This window comes from Theobroma cacao, chromosome 1, assembly GCF_000208745.1.
Source record: "Theobroma cacao cultivar B97-61/B2 chromosome 1, Criollo_cocoa_genome_V2, whole genome shotgun sequence".
Classification (NCBI taxonomy): domain Eukaryota; kingdom Viridiplantae; phylum Streptophyta; class Magnoliopsida; order Malvales; family Malvaceae; genus Theobroma; species Theobroma cacao.
In genome coordinates this window covers 34,401,490-34,426,328 of record NC_030850.1, presented here as the reverse complement: position 1 = coordinate 34,426,328, position 24,839 = coordinate 34,401,490, and the positions used below count along the sequence as shown (strand labels likewise).

General features: G+C 33.4%; 3 protein-coding genes across 6 annotated transcripts; all 3 read right to left on the bottom strand.

The window, feature by feature from the left end:
- LOC18614116 (AT-rich interactive domain-containing protein 1) lies at positions 377-6,282 on the bottom strand. Of its 4 annotated transcripts, none has more exons than XM_007051698.2 (3): positions 5,977-6,282; positions 4,370-5,493; positions 377-1,563 (listed from the first exon to the last, which is right to left on the bottom strand). In XM_007051698.2, the coding sequence occupies exons 2-3, from the start codon at positions 5,483-5,485 to the stop codon at positions 664-666; spliced, it is 2,016 nt and encodes a 671-aa protein (XP_007051760.2). In that variant the 5' UTR covers positions 5,486-5,493; positions 5,977-6,282; the 3' UTR covers positions 377-663. The 4 variants fall into 4 exon arrangements, with proteins under 4 accessions (XP_007051760.2, XP_007051762.2, XP_017969565.1 ...); XM_007051700.2 differs by having other exon boundaries at positions 4,370-5,518; positions 5,977-6,273; XM_018114076.1 differs by lacking the exon at positions 5,977-6,282 and adding an exon at positions 5,641-5,960.
- LOC18614115 (protein DETOXIFICATION 34) lies at positions 16,536-19,171 on the bottom strand. The gene is made up of 7 exons (XM_007051697.2): positions 18,731-19,171; positions 17,964-18,589; positions 17,814-17,870; positions 17,489-17,727; positions 17,295-17,413; positions 16,994-17,080; positions 16,536-16,904 (listed from the first exon to the last, which is right to left on the bottom strand). The coding sequence occupies exons 1-7, from the start codon at positions 19,043-19,045 to the stop codon at positions 16,827-16,829; spliced, it is 1,521 nt and encodes a 506-aa protein (XP_007051759.1). The 5' UTR covers positions 19,046-19,171; the 3' UTR covers positions 16,536-16,826.
- On the bottom strand, positions 20,070-24,125 carry LOC18614114 (G-type lectin S-receptor-like serine/threonine-protein kinase SD2-2). Its single transcript, XM_018114111.1, has 2 exons — positions 21,319-24,125; positions 20,070-21,023 (listed from the first exon to the last, which is right to left on the bottom strand). The coding sequence occupies exons 1-2, from the start codon at positions 23,900-23,902 to the stop codon at positions 20,800-20,802; spliced, it is 2,808 nt and encodes a 935-aa protein (XP_017969600.1). The 5' UTR covers positions 23,903-24,125; the 3' UTR covers positions 20,070-20,799.

Sequence of the window (24,839 nt, the reverse complement as noted above, 5' to 3'; positions counted from 1 at the left end):
CAAAGCCAAAACTCCCTTTGATATCGGCTATCCTTCATGTGACCTTACAGCTCAGGAATATAGGAAGATTAGAACTCTATGTGGCGGAATTACTATTTCTAGGTCATTGTCTAAGAGGGGAAAACTGTGTTGCACCTAAGAGAGGCTTGTAGCTTTTGTCAAAGACAGCATTATTAGAGATCTAATCATGTTCACCCATTTAGACTAGGCAAAAACCAGTTCCTGAATCACATTCAAAATCTTAAACCTAGAATGCATGATGTATCAAGAATTACTGATAGACCAAAATTACTGTTTCTTTATATTTTTTTTAGCTATATCTTTCCTTTAACCTACTGCCCCTTGCTGCTAGGGTTGCTGTCAAAAACTTCGATGATGAAGAAAAGGATGCCAAATACCTGTATTTGATGTTAGAAGTTATGACAAATGGACAGGAATATACCTCAAAAACTGAAAAAAGCATGAACCAAAAACACTTGAAGAGCACCAAAGCTGCTTGAGACCAGAGGTGTCATCAATTCTTCCCTCAAAATTACACCCTTAAAACAAAACCTTCGACCACTAAAATTTTCACTTTTCAACGTACACCGAGAGGAATATCTCTTTTCGTTGAAACCTCAAAACAGCGAACCCAAAAAAAGCTGTGAGCCTTTACATCTTTTGTCAAAGTGTTCCATATTTACTTGACGAAGAGTATCTAGACTTTTTTTGGGACTTCTTTGGGGAAATCAGGATGGAGGTGTGGGACTTAACTGCTTCATGCCCAAAGCCATTAGCACCTGATTCTGCTTCTGATTCCTCATCATCACTGTTAATGTTGTTTGGAGTAATCCTATTCTGGTATGCTCTACGCTGCAAGAGAAAGACATTATAATAATAGCAAACAAGTTCTTCCCTACTTTTTTTGCTACGAAAATACTTGTAAATCTCATCCCAGAAACATTTATCTAGCAATGGAGGATTCGACTTCACTATAGACGAAAACTTCCCCTGTTCTTCCTCCTTCCAAGAAAATGCAACCTCTTCGCCCATCTTATCAAATTTCCACTGGTTAAAAGCTGAACCCAGCTCAAGCTTTACTTTCAATCTTTTCTCAGCAACATGAAATTTTACACATTGTATAGAACCTTGAATATGGCAGCCACATGAATCTTGTCTTCCCTTTCCAATGTGATCCCTTTCAATCAGAAACCTCTTTTCCTTTTTTTCCAATGGCCAAACACGAGTCCCCAACCATTTCGGATCACTTTCTGAAGCCAACCCTGTCCAGTCTGGTACCTCAACTTGAAAATATGGCCCAATAGGAACTTGCATGTCATTATCATAGTCAAACACTGAACCTGGGGTCTCAGAGTCATAAGTTCCATGCGACTGTTTGTCAATCCCCACCATGGAATTGTCCAAGTCACTATGATTTCCCGAGGAGGAGGACTGTGAATAATTTTTTCCCTTTGACACCATTTTCCCCAGAAGGAGCTTCTTGGGGCAACTTAACCTCTCTCTGAGATTGTATCCAAATCTAGTCGGATCATCATACAAGCATGGATGCATCTTCTGATTTTTCTACAAAGTGTGAGCATCATGCAATTATTACAATATCAACAAAAAGGAGAAAATGCATAACAGGAATATCATGACATAAATGAATGTCTTGGGAGACAAATAAAAATATAACATACAACCAGAAAGAAAATTACAGGTATTGTTTCAAATCATCTTAATTTGTTGAAGCCAAATATATTAAAAGCAGCACAACACAAAATATTTTATGAGGCCTTAAATTGATAATAATTGGAATAGTGCTAATACAGAACATGTTTATAATGGTTGCCTTTCAGACATTACAACAACAGCAACAACCAATAGCAATTTCCACTAGTACAACACATAACTAATTTAACAAATTTTCTCTTCTTTTTTTTCTTTTTGTCAACCACACATCACTATTTAAGCACATTAAGTGACCTTAAAAATTTTCTTTCTTTAAGACAAAGAAATTAATATACAAAAGGCAGGAAGTAAAAAATCATCTAGCACAACCAACACGACAAAATGCAAAAGTAATGATTGATTTTGGCTAATGGGATTATTATCATAAGCAGTAACTTAAATAACAGGCCACTAAGGAGACAATACACAAGCAAGCAGCTTGGTTTTGGCTTGAGATTACTCACACAAACAAGGCAAGCTTCTCCTGATTTGCTAACTGAGACTAGCCCGTGATAACAAATCATCACTACAACACCACTGTTAACAAAAACAAAACTCCTATATAGCTAGAATTCTCAATAAAGTGAGAAAGTGGCACTATTTATACATTTGTTAACTTCAGGCAGAATAGGAACTTGCCAAGTAAATCAACAAGAAAAGCCAAGGTCAAACAATAACATACTCAAACTTAAACTTGTTATAGACCCTTTCTAGCCAAACTCAAGCCAGATCATATATAATCCTTACTTTCCAACCATAATCTTAAAATGTACAAAAAAACAATTGACAATTGATGCTCAAGCTCTCACAAAGACAACTTCAAACATCATAAAAATTCTGAGAATAGATTAGAGCATCAACCCCCTGCCCCAACTTTTATGATTAAAAGAAAGAGAGATGAAACTAAACACGCCCGTAACAGAGAATAAAACAAAAACAGTTAGTACAATATGGCTTTTGAATAACTGCAAAGCCAGATATTTCAATGTTAAAATACAAATATCCAAAAAAAAAAATGATGATGACAACAATAACAATGGTGACCTTATCAAAGAATCTACCAATATCAAGGATGATGAAAACAATGAAGAAAACAAACAATGAAAATTTTAGGCTTCATTTGGTCGTTCTTTTTGCTATTTGCTTTTTACCTCTTGAAAAGTTGCTAAAATGTAAAATCAAAGTAGCAAAAAACATATCAGAGTTGATTAAAAATGATCGCATAATACCTAAAAAACCTCTAAACTATTCAGGAAAATCTAAAAAAGTCTTTATTCTTTTATTGCATTCAATCAAATCTTTATATTTTTAGTTTAGACCAAATAGGCCCTTATGACTAAGGGTTGACTAACTTCGTCAATCAAATGCCACTTGTCATTTATGTCATATGATGCTAATATAACAAGATGACATACGATAATGAATGGTGACATGAGATGATGACATGTCATAGTGAATGATAATGTGGCATGATGACATATCCATGTAACATTTTCACCCTTCACGTCAATACCATAAGGGCATAAAATGACAAATGATATTTTGACTAATGATAGTTAGTCGACCATTTGTCATAAGAGCTTATTTGGTCCTTGGTCCAAAATTAAAGTACAAGGACTTGATTAAACGCCATAGAAAAATAAAGATTTTTTTGAACAATTCAGGGACTTTTTTAAGCATTAGGCCAAAAATGATTTAATAGTTTGACAAACATTCAAATGTAAAAGTTCCATATAAATATAAAATCATGCGCTTTGAAATTCACATTATATTAATTTTTAATTTATTCCAAAGTGTTATTTGCTATTGCATCTGAACATACTACTAGCATTTACATTTACTTCCAAAAGCAAAGGGAATCTTAACCAAGTACAAGTATAAGGTGCTTATAAAACAAGGTAGTATGGTAAATCAAATACAGTTAATAGTGCTTGAACCAATCAAATGCAGTAACAGCTATGTGTGATAAAAAATCATTAAATAATATTTATGACAGTATTAATATTAAATATATAGTTTCTACCAGAGAGAAAAAAACATTAAATATATAGTCCCATAACAACAGCAACAACAATGCCGTTTCCCACTGCAAGGGGTCTGCTGCACAGATCTTGTTAAGCTGTTGCATTTCATTTACGATATCTTGAGACTTCTTTTTACTGTTTTCATGCATGTCTTCTTTGAGAATATATAGTGCCATGTGACTGAGTTGTAGCATTGGAAATTTAGAACAAATAAAGGACATAAGCAGGAGCATAAACAGACAGTGACAGTAAATGACATAATGGTCGTAAATGAATAGGTAAAATATGTTTGACTAACATAAACAACCCAAATATAAAGGCGAGCAGAGTGAAGAATGGTGGTAGTACTTTAATGGTTCCATCAATAGCTAATTTTGCTTCTTTCCTTTTCAAGCACCAAGATGGCTGTGATGCAGCCTATCTTATTATTCATGAGGAAACAAAAAATGCATAATGAAGCATTTTCATGAGGACTACCACAAGAGCAATCAAAGAGATTCAAGAATAATATAAAGTACCTAAGATTAATATAACAATATTAACAATAAACTTGCACAGGCACATGTAATAGGCTTATTGACCTTTCACTTAAATTAATAACTACCAGGTAGGCAACTGTTGCAATGAGTGTATACCTGCCAACTGGACTGATCCACACCTGAATGATCATCCTTTTTGTGAAAGGCAGCTTCTCGAAACAATAAAACCTGCTTCCAAAGTTCCTCATTCCCATAAGACTTCCACTTTGACCTCTCCGGCAATGAACCAATCACCGGATCACACGGATCCTTTGCGATCTCGCTAATCCAATTAAGCATCCCCCACATAGACTCCCGCTTCCTCTTATGAGATGAAAATTTTTCCTTAGTGTCATTTGAATCCAATATCACAACATTGTCATCATCATCACTATCTGTGCATTTCTTACAGTCGACAAAATCCTCCATAATTGCACTCTTCACCTCATCCTCATTACAAATTTTCTCAACATCCGATGAGTTGACTGCACTTTTTGCCAAATCTGATGGCGATTCTTCACATTCATCACCATCAATGCACTTTTTGTCACCATCTGAATCAACCACCACACTCTTTGAATCATCATCATTCTGCAATTTTCCAACTCCTTCATAATTCAAAACCCTCTTTGTTAAATCAATATGCATAGATTCCTCATTTTTGACACATTTCTCTCCTCCATCGGACCCTGCCACTACACTCTCTTCCACTTGAGAATACTCCACAACTTTCTTCTTTGATGCCAATAAAAACCCTTTAAGCTCAGCTCCCAACTCCATCAAATGACCACTATAATCTGATTCGCTCTTCGAATCCTCACTTTCAATAATTCTCTCCAACCATCTCTCTAAAGAAACTAAGTACTTAACATAAACCAACTTAACCGATGACGCTACATTTAAACCCAACCCTGACTCTTCAGCAACCAAATCCCATAACCCACTTTCTGAAACAGCATTGTATCCACCTTTCTCTCTTACAACCAAGAAAAGCTTAAACAAATCCACAGGCTGCCCATCTCCAAGCATTGGAGGAAGAGGCCAAAAACAACCTTGGGCACAGATCTCTTTCAAAAAAGATGCAAGAAACTTGTTAAACCAGAACCTAAGCTTATCAGGTTCAGATTTCAAAAAAGACCCTTCTGAAAAGGGCTCGAGATCGACCCAATAACCAGCTGGCTCGAGCTTTTCTGGGGTTTTAGCGCAATCTAGTGAAGACCCATCAGCTCTCATCGACCATCCTGCCATGGATTTCGAATTCAAACCCTAAAAATAAATAGTTCTCTGTGTAATCTTTCATTCTTTGACAAAAAATTCGGACCAAAACAATAAACAATTAAAAAAACAAGACACACATATTTTTAAGTGTTAAACAACAGAAACAGTACCGATTAAACATCATGGTCTTGCATGTTACAAGGGATATTTTGGCGGGAAAACGACTAATCTAGGGTTTTTGATTGAGAGGTTTTATCGGTTTTGGCTTTCCATGAAAAATTTTCCCTTTATCCCGCGCTTTCTCCCTCCCTCTCTCTTAATTGCAGATAGAGAGAGAAAGAGAAAGGAACAGAAGCTTTCGAGGGGCTAAACTACAAGTTTTGAACAGATACAGACCCTTCCTGGAAAAAAAGAAAAATTCCTAACATTCCCAAGATAATTTTGGGGTTTTTGCCAAACTTCAGAGTAAAACAAAAGGGAAAGTTTGCGAGAAATAAATAACATACCAGTGTTTTTTCCTTTCCTTTTTTTGGTTGTGAAATAGAGTGGGGTTTTGATGAGCCTCCCTCCCTTAAGACTCTCTTTGCCTTTGAGGCCTTCTTTTTCTGTATTCTCCCTTTGGCCCTCTTGTTTTGCCTTAATACTTCTTTCTCTACCCTTCTCTTTGTGTTTTGCTTCAGCCCCCCTCTTGCCTTCTTTACTTGGCTTTATATACTCCCACCCCCTCTCCTCTCTTTCTCCCCCTTTTTTTAAGGACTCTTTGGTGGAGAGTAAAAATGTTTTCAAAAAATAAAATGGGTATGGGCAAGTTTGAGTAGGGTTTCAACAAAGACCCCCCAACCCTCTAATTTATAGTTGTCATGATTGGCTTAACCTAGGTTAAATATTAACCATGGTAGAGATTGAGGGAGTCTTCTTGGGGTAGTTTGTATAATTTGTGATTTTAGAGAAAGGGCTTTTAAGGAATTAAAATTTATGTTCAATTGGTTGAAATTTTGATATAGGGTTGCCTCTTGAGAACACCAATGGTTTACATGGCAAAAACAAAAACTCTTTATTTATTTTCTAAATTTAATTTTTAACAAAAAATATTTTAAATATATATTATTTTTTGTTATTTGGATGATAATTTGACATTTAACAAACAAATTTTTTAAGCTTTTTGGAGAACAACCCATTTTATCTGAGCAATCTTTGACCATTTTCTTTTTTAATAGTTTGTGGGTTCCTTACTTTTTCTCTCATCCTCTCCATTTATAAACTTAATCTAAATGAACTCATATATGTGATAAGAAGTTGATGAGAAAAAAGATTGAGAAATGGATAAGAGGAGAAAATTGATGAAGATATGAAAGAAAAAGTGATGAAGATAAATTTGAAAGTTTAAATGTAGGATCCAAACCTTACTTTCAAGTTAAGTAAATGGTTAATATATCATTATATTATTTTTTTGTAATTTTAATGGCGAGTAGACATCTACTAACTAGTGATACTTTACATCCGAAAAATTGACTCAATCTCATAAGTATATGTGTTTTCTTAATCAAAAGATTAAATCCGAATCTCTCATCCTCTCAAATAAAAAAAATGATACCAATTGAATGATGATTTTTAGTATAATTATTATATTTGTAGTTTTGTGCTATTACTTAAGAATTTGAAGTCAATTTATTTATACAAATATAAAAATTCATGGTCTTCTTATCTTAGATATCAAATTCAAATATATAGGTCTATCCTCATGTCCATTAATTTATAATGTTATAATTATTATTATTTTTTGTTTCAATAAACAATAATATATATATAGTTAAATTTTAATAAAAATAACAATAAATGGGTATGGGGAAGTTTGAGTAGGGTTTCAAAGAAAGACACAAACCCTGTACAGTTGTCTTGATTGGCTGACCTAGGTTAATTATTAACCATGGGTTGAGATTGAGGGGGCCATGGGGTAGTTTGGTAACTTGAGATTTAGAGAGAGGGCTTTTAGGTAATTAAAGTTTAAAATCAATTGGTTGATCAATGATTTACAACCCATGTTGTTCCCAGTGATAATTTTATTTTGATTTACCTGGCCAAAATTTTTTTATTTATTTCTAAAAATACTTTTTAATCAAAAAGTATTTTTAATATAAATTATTCTATTGTTTGGATGATAATTTAAAATTTAACAAATAATTTTTTTTATTCTTCTTGGAGAAGAACCCATCTTACCTAAGCAATCTTTGACCATTTTTTTTAATAGTTTGTTGTTTCCTTTTCTCTCATCCTCTCCATTTTTTTAATAGCTAGTAAGAAGTTGATGAGAAAAAAAAGATTTAGAGAAGGATAAGAGAAGGAAGGTGATAAAGATAATGCAAAAAAAAATGATTTGAGATAAATTTGAAAGTTTCAATGTGGGATCCAATTGATTTTAGAAGGAAATAAAAATATAAAATAAGGTGTGAATGAAATTCTCGTAATTTCATTTAATAAAATTGAAGCACGGTCCTTAAAAAGATTCTCAAGAAACATCATACTAACGGGATATTAAAAAATCATATTCATAAGAAAATCTGTCAAATAATTAGATTCGTGATACACATAAATAATATTAACTAATTATTCATTTTTTAAGAAATTTTTAATAATTAAAGTCAAATATAAATTAACATTTGGTTCATCTATTGCCAGTGGTATCACATGTGCAGTAGTTTTGTTGTCCATGTAGATTCAATCCTTATTATTTTAGGTTAAGTAAATGGTTAATATATCATTATAGTTTATTATCATTATTATTATTAATTTTAACAACAAGTAGATATCTATTAACTTGTAATACTTTGCACTTGAACACTTGACTCAATTTTGTAAGTATATATATTTTTTTAATGTTTGTCTGGTTTGATTTTTTTTTCAGTTTATCTACCTCTTAAAAATAAAAATCGGGTGAATAAAAATTTTAAAAAGTTCTTAAAAAATAGTTTTTTTTAACGAATAAATTTTTTTAAAAAAAAGCTTAAGGAAAAGCTCTAAAAATGAGCTTTCTCTTTTCTTTTTTTAAAAATACGTCTATTTTTTAGGAGAATTTTTCTTTATGTTTTAAAAATGTTCTCATTTATTAAAAATAATCCTAACATTATTCGTTTCCATTTTTATATAATTTATTATTAATTACAAACTTTATGTTATATAACAATGCTTTTCATATTTTCAAAATTTTGATTTAAATAAATAAAAAATAAAGTTAACTTTTTTTCCAATGTGAACAAAAGAATTCATGATTAATAGAAAGTTATTTATTAAATACCCTTTATGAAAATTTTAACTAAAATTAAAATTTATATAAGTTGTTTTGTCAAACAACTTATCTATAAAAAAGAATTTAGTAAATTTACCAAATAGATTTAATTTAATTTTGAAAGTTATTATTTTTCATAAGAGCTTTATAATAGTTTTTAAGTTAAAAAAAAGTCAGACCAAATAGACTTTTAATCTAAAATCAAATCTCTCATTATGAAAAAAAAAAAACAAAGGTGCTACCACCTAGACAATGAAATTTAGTGTAGATATGATATTCTTAGTTTTGCACTATTATTTATGAAATTGAATTAAATTTATTTAAACAAATATAAAAATTCATGTGAACTCTTGTTGCCTTTGATATCAAATTCAAATATAGTGGCCTTATATCCTTATGTCCATTAGTTTATAATGTTACAATAATAAATTATTTTGGTATCCATAATATATATTTTTAGTTAAATTTTAATAAAAATAACAATAAAAGGGTAGGGGGAAGCTTGAGTGGGGCTTCAAAGAAAGAACCCAACCCTTTATAGTTGTCATGATTGCCTGACCTAGGTTAATTATTAACCATGGGTTGAGATTTGAGAGGGTTATGGGGTAGTATGGTAATTTTTGATTTAAAGAGAGGGCTTTTAGGGGATTAAAGTTTATGCTCAACTGGTTGAAATATGATATAGGGTTGCCTCCTGAGATGATCAATGATTTACAACCAATTTTTGTTTTCAATGATAATTTTGTTTTGATTTACATGGTAAAAAAATCTTTTTATTTCTTTTCAATAAATAATTTTTAATCAACAATTATTTTTAAGTACAATTATTTTTTACTGTTTGGATGATAATTTGAGGTTTCCCTACTTTTTCTCTCATCCTCTCCATTTGTAAATTTAAGGCATAATATCTAAAAAAAAACTCCTAAATTAGTTAAGAAAATTCAAATATACTTTTATATTTTTATTACGTTCAATTAAGCCCTTATACTTTTATTTTGAATCAAATAAATTCTCAAATTTTTATTTTGAGTCAATTAAGCCTTTATATATAATAATTGAACTCTATCAAAATGCCATTTGTTATTATATGTCACGTGATGTTGACATATTAATTTGATATTATAACATGATCATATGGTATTTTTCATCATCATATTAACATCATGTCAGTGTCGTATAATATAAAATGATAAGTAATATTTTAACTAATGATAATTAGTCAATTATTAATCATAAAAACTTATTTGACTTAAAATAAAAATGTAGGGACTTAATTGAATGCAATAAAAAAATAATAACTTATTTGAGTGTTATGGCTAAACTTAGCCTAAATGAACTCGCATATGTGATGGAGCTAATAAGAAGTTGATCACAAAAAAATTGAGAAATGGATGAAGATAATGGAGAAAAAAAGGTGATTTGAGATAAATTAGAAAGTTTGAATGTGAGATCCAATCCTTATTTGGAGGTTAAGTAAATGATTAGAATATTATTATATTTATAATTTTTATTTTTTATAACTTTAATAGTAAAGTTGATATCTACTAATTTCTTATACTTTATATGTGAGCATTTGACTCATACATTTATATATATATATATATATATATATATATATATATAATAAAATTAAATACTACTCTATATTNTTATATATATATATATATATATATATATATATATATATTAAAAAAACTTAAAATCTCTCATTATCTCAAATAAAAAAAAGTGCGATACCAATTGGTCAATGATTTTATATATTAGTACAAATATTATACTCTTTGTTTTGCATTATTATTTATAAACTTGAAATAAATCTATACATATTAATAAAAAATTATGTAAAAACCTTGGTATCTTAGATATCCAATTTGAATATCCAAGTCTATTCTCATTTCCATACATTTATATGTTAAAATAATAAAATTTTTTGCATTAATAATATATATATGTTAAATATATATTTTAGTTACATTTTTTAAAAAATATTATATGTAGAATAAAAATAAAATTTTAAAGTACTGACAATGAGCTTCAAAAACATAACATTTACCCATCTCAAATTGGGCCATGCTTTTGAGTATCATGAATTATTTTAGTTATATTTTTGGATGACGTTGACTCATCCTAAATACTTCTCCACAATTGTACAAATGTGAGAAGGGATTATTTGTCATGGATTCACATTTTTAATTCAAAAGATATGTTGATAGGTGATAAAATATTCATATTTAGATACCCAAAAGCCACCTCATCTGTTATTAATGTAAAATCTGTAACGTTTTATATCATTCAATTGTATAACGCACTTAGTGCGTTGCATTGACTTTTTACCATACTTAATTGTACAATGCACTCAATAAGTTACATTGGCTCTTTATCCCACCTAATTGTTCAATGCATTGGGCCATGTTTTTGAGTATCATTAATTCTTTTTGTTATGTTTTTGGATGACGTTGACTTATCCTAAATACTTTTTCACAAATTTAGAAATGTGAGAAGAGACCATTTGTCATTAATCTACATTTTTAACTAAAAAATATGCCTAATAAGTACTCATGTTTAGATACTCAAGACCCAACCCATCTTTTATTAATGTAAGAGTCGTGACATTTTACCCCACTCAATTGTATAATGCATTTAGTGCATTGCAGTGGCTCTTTACCCCACCTAATTGTACAACATACTTAGTGCATTGCATTGGCTCTTTACCGTAAAAGAGAGGGACTCTTATATTAGCCAGGGTCTACCTTGACTCTTGTATCTCTCATAGGAGCTCCACATCAATGAAAATTCAAGTTTGTTTTGATACCACTTGTCACGAGACCTATATGCGTCTCCAACTTAAAAGATATAATTGATAAGTGGTGGAAGACCCTTACTTATATACCCAAGACCCACTTTATTTTTTATTGATGTTGGATCCATAACACCATTAATAATTTATTGGCAGGGGCGGAGCGTCCCTTTGTAATGGGGGTGCCATGCTTTTTGAAAATTTTTATATATTATATATTTTTTAATGATTTTTCAAAATAATTTGTTATTGAATAATTAATATAATTAAAAAATAATAAAAATGACTTTACAAGCTCATTCAATTTTACTCAAATTCTTAATTTTTTTTAATTTTTTAAGTTTCTCCACTCATCTTTTTCTCTTTTCTTTTCTGTTCTTGTATTGTGAAATTATAAAAAGGTAAAATTTTTATTTATATTATTATTTATTTTTTTCAATTATATTCTATTTGCTCATGTATTTTAAGTTTCTATAGATTTTTTTTTAAAAATTTCTACGAATCATCAACCACATTCTTTTTTTTTATTATATAAGTTATATCTCCTACTTGTCATGGTTTCTTTTTTCTGTTATGTGAATTTTATTTTTAATTATTTTAATTTTTAAAAATTAAAAATTTATTGTATATGTAATTCTTAAATATAAGTTCTAGTATTGCATTATTGATTATTGTTTAAAATTTCACTAATATGTTATTTTTTATTAATCTTAATTATATAAGAAAAAATTACCTTGAGTATATGTTTTTAATATGCTTTATGTTTTATATTTAGTTGAAAGAAAATTATTTTGAATAGACATGTCAATATGGGCCAACCCGACCTTAGCCCTTATGAGCTGAAAAAATATGGATCGGGCCGGGTCAGCTCATTTTTTATATGGGCTGTGAAATCTCAACCCAACCCACCCTTTGCTAGCCCATGGGTTGGGTTGGGCCAGCCCATTTCTTTTTTTTTTCAAAAAAAATTATTTTTATAATTTTAGTTAATAAATTTTTTATTAATAAAATTATTTTATGATTTAATTCATAAATTAAAATTATTAATTTGATAAGTAAAGATTAAACACATTAAAATATATAAAATAAGTAATATTATTGGTAATTAAATTATTATTTTTATATAATTAAATATATAAAATTATTAAATTAATTAAAATTATTAATTTTTTGACCCATAGGGCTGGCCCACCCCAACCCACTAATTTGGTCGGTTGGCCCATCTAGGCCCTGTTTAAATATGAGTCTAAATTTTAATAGCCCAGCCCACCCCATAGTAAATGAAAAATGGGCTGGCCCAATGGGTCAGGCTCATTTTGACAGTTATAATCTTGAATATAAGAAGACATTATTAATTATGTATATCGTATTTAACTATTTATAGTTTATGCATTATAGTTTAATATTTAGTATTACAAACTTAAATATAATAAAATAAAAATATTAGATGTTGACAACATTAATTTTTTAGTCGTTTATATTAAGAAAGACAAGACTTCAAAACAAAATAGATAACAAGCTTCTTATAAATAATTTAGTTATTTATATTAAAAAAAATATTACCATCGTCGAATAAAATTTTCTTAGAACACTATTATAAGTTTTTTTCTTTTTATTTCTATTGATTTACATGTTATATAAAATTATTATTTATTATAAATCTTTTGATTATTAATGGTTAAGTTCAATATATTAGTTTTAAAAATTTTTAATTTTTATTCTTTTTAGCCTTTGGCCCCCCCAATAAAAATTAGCTAGCTCCACCCTTGTCTATTGGTGTTGATTTTTAGTTTTATATTTCATGAATTCCAACATATTCTTGCCTCATGGTTAAAGGATAATGGATAGAGAAAAAAATGACAAATTTTAAAAATATGATATATTATTTATTATTATATTTATGAGATTACATCTATATTTATCACAATCAAATATTTTTTAATGTAAACCTCATAGTAAATTGATAGAGAAAATAAATGAACAAATAAAACAACATAAAGTTCGACCAAACCCTAAATAGCGGGGACTTGAATATGGAACTTCTTATCATCAAAAAGAATATATTATTTCAAAATAATATAATATGCAAAGAAAACAATTAGAAATTTAAGAAGAATATAAATAAGAAACATAGTTGTCAAAAAGGTTTTTTTTATTAATATTCATTTCTATATTTATAATCTATATAAAAAGATAAAAAAATGAATGTTAATAAAAACTTTTGATTGACAAGAATAAAAAATATTTGTTTATTATATTTTTAAATTATCATTTTAAATTATAATTATAAATTATCGAAAAACATGTTAATAAAAATAGTAAAAAAATTTTGAATTATGACTATTTCTTCAACTAAACACCAAAACTTTTATTATAAGATAAAGTACCCTAATATCTCTAAGTTCTAGTTATAATTCCACACAAGTTCATTAATTTTTAAAATGGACAATTCACCCCAAACGTGTAAACGACGTTAACGGTCAAATGTAAAATATCTAAAATCCCTATCTTCTCTTTCCATTTAAAAAAAAAAATTTTGTACCCTACCTTTCGCTGGCCTACTACCCTGTGGTTGGTCATTTTGCTACCGAAATTTGGCACTCCCCTCTGAGGCTCCCAGTCCCCAAGGGGGGGGAGCATCAATTTGGTGCTCCCTAAAGGAGCCTCGGCGCTCCCTTCCAAGGCTCCCCATCCCAAGGGGAGGGGAGCACCAGATCGAACTCCCTTAAGGAGCGCCACCAACGCAAGGTGGTTGAGTTGAGAGAATTTTATTTAGGCAAAAGAGAGAAAAAAATTTAAAAATAAAAAATTATAATTTATATAGTTATAATTTTTAAAATTAATGAAAAGTAAAATTATCTTAAAAATATTACCACGTCATCAAATACATAAAAATATTAACGATTAACTAACAATTGGACTTATCTGTTTAGCGAAAAATATTCTTTTGGGGTGGACTATACATTTTAAAAATTAATAGACCTACATGAAATTATAGTAAGAACTTAAGAGTGTTAGGGTATTTAACCCTTTATTATATCCAAATAAATTCTTAAATTTTTATTTATACTTAAACAAGTCTTAAAACTATATCTAAATAAATAAACTCTTAATCCTAATGAAAAATTAGATACCATCAAATTCAATAATAATTGGCATTTTTTGTCTACATGATCACGTGGCAATTAATATTGCATTTTTTTTCTCTCACTCTTCACTAAAACAATATAGTTTTGAGGAGGTCGTATAAGTGTTCGCATTTTTTCTTCTCCTTCATCCCTTTATCCTCACCTTCTCTCTCTTTACGATCTACCTAGAATCCAGTCATTGATGCCACCTTGTGTCGACAATCGATAATTGATGACCTACGATTGTGGTTCAGCAGATTTTGTATCCTTCCCCTTCCTCTCTGTATCTTCACCTTCTCTCTTGCTCTCACTCTAGTGTCTACTTGAAATCTAGCTATTGTCGTCCCCTTTTGCCAACAATAGGTGATTGACGTTGGGTGACCAATTTTTGTGTTTTGCCTGATTTTAGATTCTTCGTCTTCCTCTCTCTATCCTTACCTTCGTTCTTGTTTTCCCTTCAGGATTTACCTAGAGAACGGCCAATGTCATTGCCTTTTATCGACAATCAACGATCAATGATCGACAATCGGTGATCAACGATTGTGGTTCATTTGATTTTAGGTTTTAGGTTTTATGTTCTGCCACATCAGCTAATCAAGTTATATGTCAAGTGAGTCAGTGATTAATTTTCGTTAAAATTAAAACTTGTTTGGATGTAAATATAAATTTAAAAATTTGTTTATGTACGATAAAAAAAGAGAGACTTAGTTATAGAAATGATAATAATTCAGGCTTTTTTTTTTAATATTTAAATCTTTTAATAGTTTGTATTCACATGCAATGCACCAAATTATGCACTAGTATCTTTATATTTGAATCGGTGAAAGACCATAACAGCCGCCCTACTTTAGCAGTATAAAGGTTTATTTAATAGCAACTTTCTTAAACTAGCTAGGGGAATTAAGATGCCATTAAAATTTTGATGTATGTACTCCTTATCTATATTTATGCTTCACAGTTCACACTCCAAAAGAGGGAATAAAGGAGCGGCATGACCAAATCCAAATTGACTAAAATTACCTGTAACTACTCTCTTTGAATTATTGACAACTAAGTTCACAATAAAGTATATTATAATTAATTAGTTTATAATTAAAGAGTATTGCTGACATTTAAATGCACTCCACAATAAAAACCTTAATATTGTGATAGAACTTTTCAAATTAATTAATAACCTTTATTGTTATTATTACTATAATTAGCCTAACCTCCTAATTGTTGATTTATTTAGTTTCGTATATGTTTATATGACTATTATAATTTTTTTTAGCTTCTTTTGGACTATAATTTAGAGGTTTTTAAATATGGGGCTCAAAACATAATTACAGAAAGATGGAAGCGGGGTCCGATATGCAATTCATTAAAAGATATAAACACAAAGCATAGGGGTGAAAATCTAATATCAGAATCTTACTCAAGCGCCGGTCGCTAGGTCCCACAAATTCTTTTAAATTCGACTTTTTCTGTCATTGAACTGAACCCCATTAATAAATAAACACCAACGAGGGCTTTGTTTAGTACTTATTGTGATTTAAACTTTATTTTTACATGATTCGCGGTAAATTTTATTCACTGAAAGTATTAAACTATTTTAATTTAAAATTAATTGAATAATTTATAATTTAAATATTTATTGATTATTATTTTTAGTAAAATTAACAGTGTAACTTACTGTGAAAATAACAAGTTATTCATAAAATACTAATGAAAAGAAATATCTACAATGTGTTAATTACATAAAATACCATAAAATATTATGTAAAAAAATTAAAATTAAAATTACAAAAGATGCTAGTGAAATTTATCTTTTTTACTATTATAAATTAACAAAAAAAATCAATAATGACAATTAATGACTTACGTAATTTGATTACAATATTATTCTGTTTATAGAAATTGGCGTCTTAATCTTCGGTTTAGTGTACAATTTTTTTTTTCCTAACATATTAATCTAGCCAAGCTAGCTGTACATATTGGCATGTACTCTTCTGCGGCTAAGAGAAACTATACTTTGCTCTAAAACAAAGCAATCCAAAAAAAAAAAACAAGAAAGCAAAAGCAAAATGCCTAAGTACTTAGGCATTTCTAGGAGCACAAAAATTGTCCAAAGAAGTTCCAGGCAAGGCAAAAAAAAAAAGGCCCAATTTTTCAGTTGGGAAGGTTAGATCCATGATTGTCGTTGAGCTCTGCTCCCCATTGCCGCATTCTTTCAGATGCCTGTTCAACCTGTAATGACATTCTCAATTTGATGATTCTATTTTTAGATTTTATAAAGCACATGAATGTCATTCACGTTTGCAACAATGTCTCCTCACCTCTGAGTTCCAGTTGGTTTTATAGATAATAAACAAGAGGATTAATGTCTGCAAGAAAGTCCCAAATATCATTCCCACCCAAATGCCCTGCAACATTGGGATACCGATGATGAAGCCAAAAAGAGGAGGGAAGAAATGTGGGTTTGCACCCTTAGGTTTGATGTATGATATTTCATGATAATTGCGGATAAATTATTATAAAATGGAATTGTTAAATGAGTATACTCACTTGTCAGTTTAATCAATCTGTGAAATGAATATTTATAATTAAGAAATGAGAGATAAGAGCCTGGTACTTTACCTCCACTCCAAATTGGAAATGATAACCGAGAAGAAACCCAAGGGGGAGACCAATGATGTAATAACAGAACAAGTTTATATAAGCTACCAAGGCTTGCCAACCTCCTCCCACAGCGACACCTGCAATAACAGCACGATTATTTCCTGAAATCCAATTTGTTTTTCCTTGGTTTTTCGATGGGTTGAATTGCTCACCTGATATAACTGGCTGGACACTGTTTAGCACCATGGTTATACCAAGAAGATGAGCTAAATGTGCTACGGCCCTTTGCATCTCTTTACTATCTGTGAAGATGATGGAAAATTTGTTTCTGGTTGCCAGGATGATGACTGCAGAAAGTAATCCTATAAGAAGAGATTCTACAACCGTGACAACGACAGAATACTTTGCGGCTCTAGGATGTGCCGACCCAAGCTCATTGGAGACTCTAACACTGTAAAAAGCAACCAACATCAACATCAACATCAGTAGAACAAAAGGCAAGCAAGATCATAATGAAATACCAAATCTTTTTGTTACCTTATAGCAGCGTTTATTCCTATAAATAACATGCCTTCCCAGCCGTTAATGTTCATGCTGAGACACATAATGGGATAAAACTCAATTATAGAAAAAAAGAAGAAAAAGAGGGGCAGAATTGAGAGATTCAGACTAGTGATGTGGTCTCACCAGATAGAAAGAGACCCAACTGCAATGACAGGATCGTCAAGGTGACCGGTAAGAACAATTATCATCATGAAATACCAAATCTCTAAGCAAAGCATCACAGCTGAAGCTACAGAAAGTTTGACAAAACCCCAAAGATCCTTGAAGGCTAACCAAGACAATCCGGTCCAACCCTCCTTGCACCAACCTACCACATAAACGACTTGAGCCACAGAAATCGCCCAAGCTGAGATGTCATAAGCGGCAGCGGCACCAGCGGTACCCCACTTGAACACATTGACAAATAGATAAATTATCACAATATGTCCGAACAAGGCCACGAAACCTATCCACGCCAAGATTCCAACCTTGCTCTGTGCCTGTAGGAACTTTTGGGTTGGGAAATTGATAGCTAATGAGAACATTTGAGGTATAACTTGCATGGTGAATTCCCCAGCTAGGTCTGCAATGTCATGCTCTTGCCCAAGGAGTTTTAGGATTGGTGTGGCGTACAGGTAGAGAGGCAACAGGGCAAAGCAGGCTCCAAATAGGATTATCCATGATCGCTGCATGTATACACCAAGTAAGTCTATTTGTCCTGCACCAAATGCCTGCCCACATAGCGTCTCTAGTGCACTTGCCATCCCAAGCTGCAGTTTAACGAACAGATTAAAGATTGGTAGTCAAGAATCATGCAACATTTGCGGAAGAAATCACGAAAATTTTCAATGGATTTGTTACTCCTTAAATGAAGAAGCAAATTAAAACCGCAGAATGTTAGAGAAGCTAACCATGAAGCCAAAAGAGAAGTTTGCAACGACAGATAAAGCAATGGCAACAGCTGAAAGCTCGATGTCTCCAATATGGCCAACGAAGATATTAGTAAATGAGTTAATTCCATAATTGCACCAAATATTGAATGCAATAGGAGTAGCAATTGCCCATAGCTTGGAGGACTCAATGAAACATATGTTTTTCGCATCTTCAAAACTTTGTATAGGAGGATAGTCTCCTCCCTCACTAATCAAACTTGAAGGTGCAGGGTGGAGTTCGGCGGATTCCAAGTTGGATATCAATGGCGCTGTACTGTTCAGTTGATTCTCCATAAGTTTCACTGTAGGTGACGATCCGGCAGAGGATGGATTGATTTTCTCCGCTGCATTTTGCAGCTCATACTCTTTTGTATTCGCAATTTTGCCACACTTTTAATGAACCCTTTTGATTCTTCTGGTTTTTTCTTTGATCCTTTGAAATGAGTCAATATGAAGAAAATTTTAATACCCTTTTTTTTTGTTTAAATTTATATATGTAATTAGTTTTTATTTTTTGTGGAAGTATGTACAAGGGTTTTAGCAATGGTTGATTTTGGCTATAAACTAGGATGACCATGGAAGAAACCAGCTTCAAGCATGAGAGAGCGGGAGGGGAGTTGACTGAGTCTTAACCTCTCAAGCCTCAGGACAAGCATTATTCAATACGTTTGTTTACAGTTAATACAGTTAGTTTCTGTTTTTGCTCTAAGGGCTCCGGATCTGGTGCTACCCAATCCATGAAGTTAAAGCTGTCCACATGGGTGAATTCCCTTTGGTGGCATATCTTGATTTGAAGGTGAGGGCTTTTGCTTCCCAGTCATATGCTAAGAACACGAGCATTATGGTCCCCAACTCGCACTTTATCTATTATGGATAATATATCATATCTAAAAATTTCTGGTCGAAAGACTTGAAACTTGTGGGCTAAGAGCTTCTTTGGGTTCAGACAAAGAAACTTGCGTTGAATGAAGCTGAGCCCAATCCAACTACATTTCAACATTGTCAAGGTTTCTCCAGAGATCAACAGTGAACGCCTACAGCTGTCGAGTCACATAAAAGAACTGCAAAGACACTAGTATTTTCATCCGTTCATTTCCTGCTAGAAAGCGTCAAAAAGGAGACCATGACTCTTCACTCCGCAGTGGCTGAAAAGCCAAAGCAAAAGGGCAGATGCAAGTTGCTTTTTGGGTGAGATGATGATGGGGCATTATCCTTCGTATCTGCCATTGGGGAATGTCAAAGCTGTAGTCATTAACCCTTTGACCCCAAACACCCTGCCAACGCTTTTATGGGAATTTTATTTTTTTGAACGCAACGATAATCAGATATATGAGGCTTGCATGGTTATGTACAGCGAGAGCAAAGATGGGTCTACTAGTTCCGTACAAATTTGTTTTGCCATACAACATCAAGGACGGAAGCTTAGGAAAGGATAATAACATTTCAATTCACATATATAATGCAAGCACAATATATTTGAAAGCTTTCTGATCACCCTCGTCGAAATCATAAATCTTTCTAGTTCCTAGTTCAGTCGTCTCCTTCAATGTGCATTAGAGTCACTACTGTCAACATCTGAAACCCTTGAAGCATCGTTTCTTCCTCTAGAAGATGAAGCTGAAAGTGATACCACTGAGTCTATTTCGACGGCAGTGTCCATTTAACTCTCCGAGTTTATTACAGCAGCAATGCTTGAGAAAGAATCTCCATCATCAACTGGGGGTGGCTGCTCCTGATTTCTTCCCACCGGGTTGCTTCGAAAATATGCCTCAACTAACCTTTCTGCTGAACTCAGTGCAGATGTCAGAGAAGTAAATCTTGCAGCTCCTCGAATTTGTGATTGTCTTTGAAGATACAAAGAATGAATCCGGGAGGACATAACCTCATTACCAGTTGTGCTGCTAGGTGTCAAGTCAACATCAGCAAGGGACACACCTGTATTTTGCTCTCCTCGAGATGTCAAAATCCTGTTAAGGATGGAAATACTTCTTTCTGTAGTTTCCCGAGCACCATTGGCCTCCTGTGGTGGAGTGAGGTCAGGGGACAAATCAAATCTGCTTCCAAGATGGCGAATCATCTCCTCCAACGGGAGATTTAAAGCAGTCCTTTGAATAGTTTGCCTCCGACTGTCCATCCGCCCGTGCAGTGCGCCGAGGAGGGATCTTAAGACCTGAGTCCTCTTCTGGCTCATGGGTAATGTTCGCCCGACCATAAATTGGGTCCAGAGTTTTAACCGTTACCTCTCCTTTGCTGACAGGACATTCCTTTGCATCTGAATGCACATGCAACCATCGGTAGAGGCAAGACCAACAAAACAAGTGTCCACAACTAGTTACAACAGGTTCCCGAGCCAAATCCAGGCATATGTTACAATAAAAAAAAAACTCCCATTTATAATGTGCTTTAGACAAAATGAACAGAAAATTGGCTCTCTGCGAGTCAAATCCAGGCTAATGTAAAAAACATTGGAAGAGAGGAATGACATTGTATACAACTTTGGTCAGTTATCATCAATAATCTTGTCAATTATACATCCAAATTCTCATCCAAAGGGGAAGAGAGATTACCAAGAGATGACCGTGAACCAGCACTTGAAAATCCAACGTTGTAGTCAGAGCATCCGCCAGCTGTAGACATGCCAGAATCCATTCTAACACCACGATAAGACTCCCCAGCAACTAGTGCCTGTATCAGTTTTGGTGGTGGAGGAATGGCCACTTCCACCACTCCCTCTAACATCTTTACCACCATCCCCATTGTAGGCCTTGTTTCCTCGTCATCTTGTATGCACCAGATTGCTACCAATGCAAGGCGCTCAGCCTCCTCAACGTTATAAGCGACACCAAGCCTACTGTCCACAATTGCGGCCACATTGCCCTCAATTATTTGGCGTGCCGCCCATGGAGGGAAAAACCACTTCTCCCCATACCCTCCCTCACCATAAACATTGGCGTTTCCTGCAGATTGTGGTGCCTCGACATTTCTGCGGCCACCAATTAGTTCCAACAATGTCATCCCATAACTATAAACATCGGCTTTTGGTGTAATTGCCAGACCAGATATCCATTCTGGGGCAACATAGCCCCAAGTGCCCCTCATTGTGGCTAATACCCTGCTAAAATCCCTGCCAACTAGCTTTGCCAATCCAAAATCTGATACCTTAGCCATGTAATCACCATCCAAGAGAATGTTTTCGGGTTTGATATCACAATGGATGATGCAGTCCCTACATTCCTCATGTAAATATGCTATACCTCTTGCAGTGCCAACTGCCACCCGGAATCTAACATCCCAGCACAAATTAGGACCATCTCGGCGTAAGTATGCACTCAGAGGACCATTGGGCATGTAATCATAAACTAATAATCTACGAGAATTCTCAGAGCAAAACCCTCTGAGTCTCACAAGATTGACATGTTGAATGTTGCCAATTGTGCAGACCTCTGCCCGGAACTCTTTCTCACCACTCCCTGGCCTTTCAAGGCGTTTAACAGCAACAGGAGTAGAATCTGATAACTCACCTCGAAACACCGCACCAAATCCACCATGCCCCAGTTTTTCTGAAAATCCTCGAGTCACACTATTAAGCTCTTTGTAAGTGAATACCTTCATATTCAACCCTGGAAAAACACCATCATCATCCTTCCCCTTCTTGTTCTCTCTTCTCTTTTTCAAAACCAACAAAATCACCCCCATGAACCCAAAAGCTGCAATAGACCCAACAATGCTACCAACCAAGACCATAGTTTTAGACACATTTTCTTTTACAATTCCTTCTTTTGGCACCCTAATATAAAACACATCCTCATTCAAACCATCAGAGCTCAAATTTCTCAAATTCAACAAAGACCCATACACATTCTTACACAGATTACTCCTCCCATTATGAAACAACCCAATACAAGAGCAATTACTCAAACAAGACTTCTCACAAGAACTCCTACTACCTTGAAACGACACCGTAGTTCCTCCATCAAACCCTACATCAGCAACTTCCTCAAATCCATCTTTATCCTTACAAAAATCATCACTTTCTCGTCTACAACCACTAGTAAAATCCTCAGATTTCCAACCCTCATCATCCACAGGCCTAAAACCATTAAGACAAACACAAGGTTTTAAAGATGTACTAACACAAGACCCAAAAAAACCGCACAAACCGTAAACTTTGCACTTATCCTCTGGTTCTGACCAAAACATGTTCCAATTCTCGGTCTGTGATGACCACGTGAATTGCTTCAGCTGCCCGTTAACATCAACCTGAAACCTCGTCAAAGGCAGTTCCAACCCGTTATCCAGCGCTCTTTCTGTGTACCAAAACGACGCCGTCGGCAAGTAAGGGTCAGAGAAATGGAACTTGTAAATATAACGGATTGTCATTTCTGGCACATTGGCGAAAGCTGTCCCAGTCCACTTCCCTGTAGACCAATACACATTGGTTGAATTGTAAACTAGCTGAAACTCGTTGAACGCTTGGGGATTTAGCCTTAAAGAGAAGTGTCCTGGAGATGGGTCAAACAAGCTTTTCCAAGAGGTTAAAGATCGTTGGGTGGTGATGTTCATCCCTGGCAGCCACGTATCTGTTGGATGATCAAAGCTTTGCCATATTTTTGAACCTTCTGTTGAATATAGCACCAGATTTCCACTCTCTAAAAGAGCGAACCTTTTTGCTTTTTCCGTGTTTGTGCTCTGCCAAACGATTGAATCTGGCGACTCCTTTACTGCTAACTGCCCTGTTTCAGTGATTTCTAATGAAGATTGGGAGATATTTTTGATGGGGTTTTCACGATTGGCAACCCAAACCCGCGTTTGAGTAGGGATGGCGTACCAGATTCCTAAATACCAATTGGATTCCCCGTTTGTGCTAAAGAAACCCAGCTGGAAAGTACGGTTAACACTTTGAATGGTTTCGTTTCCTCTGATGATAACATTGGCGGACTTCAATTTCCTGGCTTTGGAATGGATTTTGAATGTTTCTTTATGTGAAATGGGAAATTCAGAAGAACTGTCCATGCGGTATTCTGAAAAATGCTCATTTAGTGGAGATTTGGCGACAAAGTTTGCATGTTGGGTGTGAAATGCAAGGAGTAGGATGAAGAGAAGGAAGGAAAGAGAAGACATGAAAGAAGGGGAAGTAGTGAGTAATGACATCTCAATCAGAGGTTTCGGTGGAGAGAGATGGTGTTCTGTTCTCGTTTATGATTTGGTTTGGTTTGGACTTTTGGTCTGATGGTTTCTTTTTGGAAGTTGACATGGAAACCGGGAATCTAGAAAATTGTTGAAGCAAACTAAGCAAGCAAAGCACCCTGTAAGTGCTATTCAAGTGGGAGGCAGAGAGAGAAAGTGAGAAAAGATAAAGAGAGGATTCTTATAGAAATCTGTAAAAGCTGCCATTCACGGACACAACCCAAAAAAGATTAAAACTTTTCGGAACTATTCAGGAAATTACCATATTAGTATTCTCCTAATCACAGTTCTACTTTAACATGATGTCTTAAAATTTAGTCCATGACAAACATGATGTAATCCTAGCAATCTGACCTGCTGGTTTTTCTCTTGGTACACATCCTTTCTGACCTTTTGCTCTCTAATAATTGAATCTAATGGATTTAAACTAAAAACCCAATCTTTAAAAGTGAAAATGTAGATAAAAACAAGAAGCATGAGAATCACATTTATGTGAAAAATCTGAGAGAAAAGATGGATATGAAGTGGCATTAAGTTGGGTTGTTTCATTAAGGAGTATGAGGAGGGGCATCTTGGTAAAAAAGCAGGTGAAGGAAAGAGTCTAAGAGAGAGTGATTGTTGTGGCAGACAAATGTGGCTAAGTCCACTCACGGATCCTCTGTTTTCAACAAGGGGACTGTTAAAAGCAAACCAAAAAGAAACACTAAAATTCGTGGAAAAAAGGTATTGACTATTGAGTATGAGAAAACTCCGCTCTAGAGTCTCGAGGCATGCGGCTGAGGTGGCCTTTTTGGATTTAGTGATGGTGAATGGAGAAGGACGGGAAAGACCATATCCAAGGGAGGATGTGCTCAAATCAGATTGGTCCAAACATTTTATAATTCAAACCCCACTGCTCCTT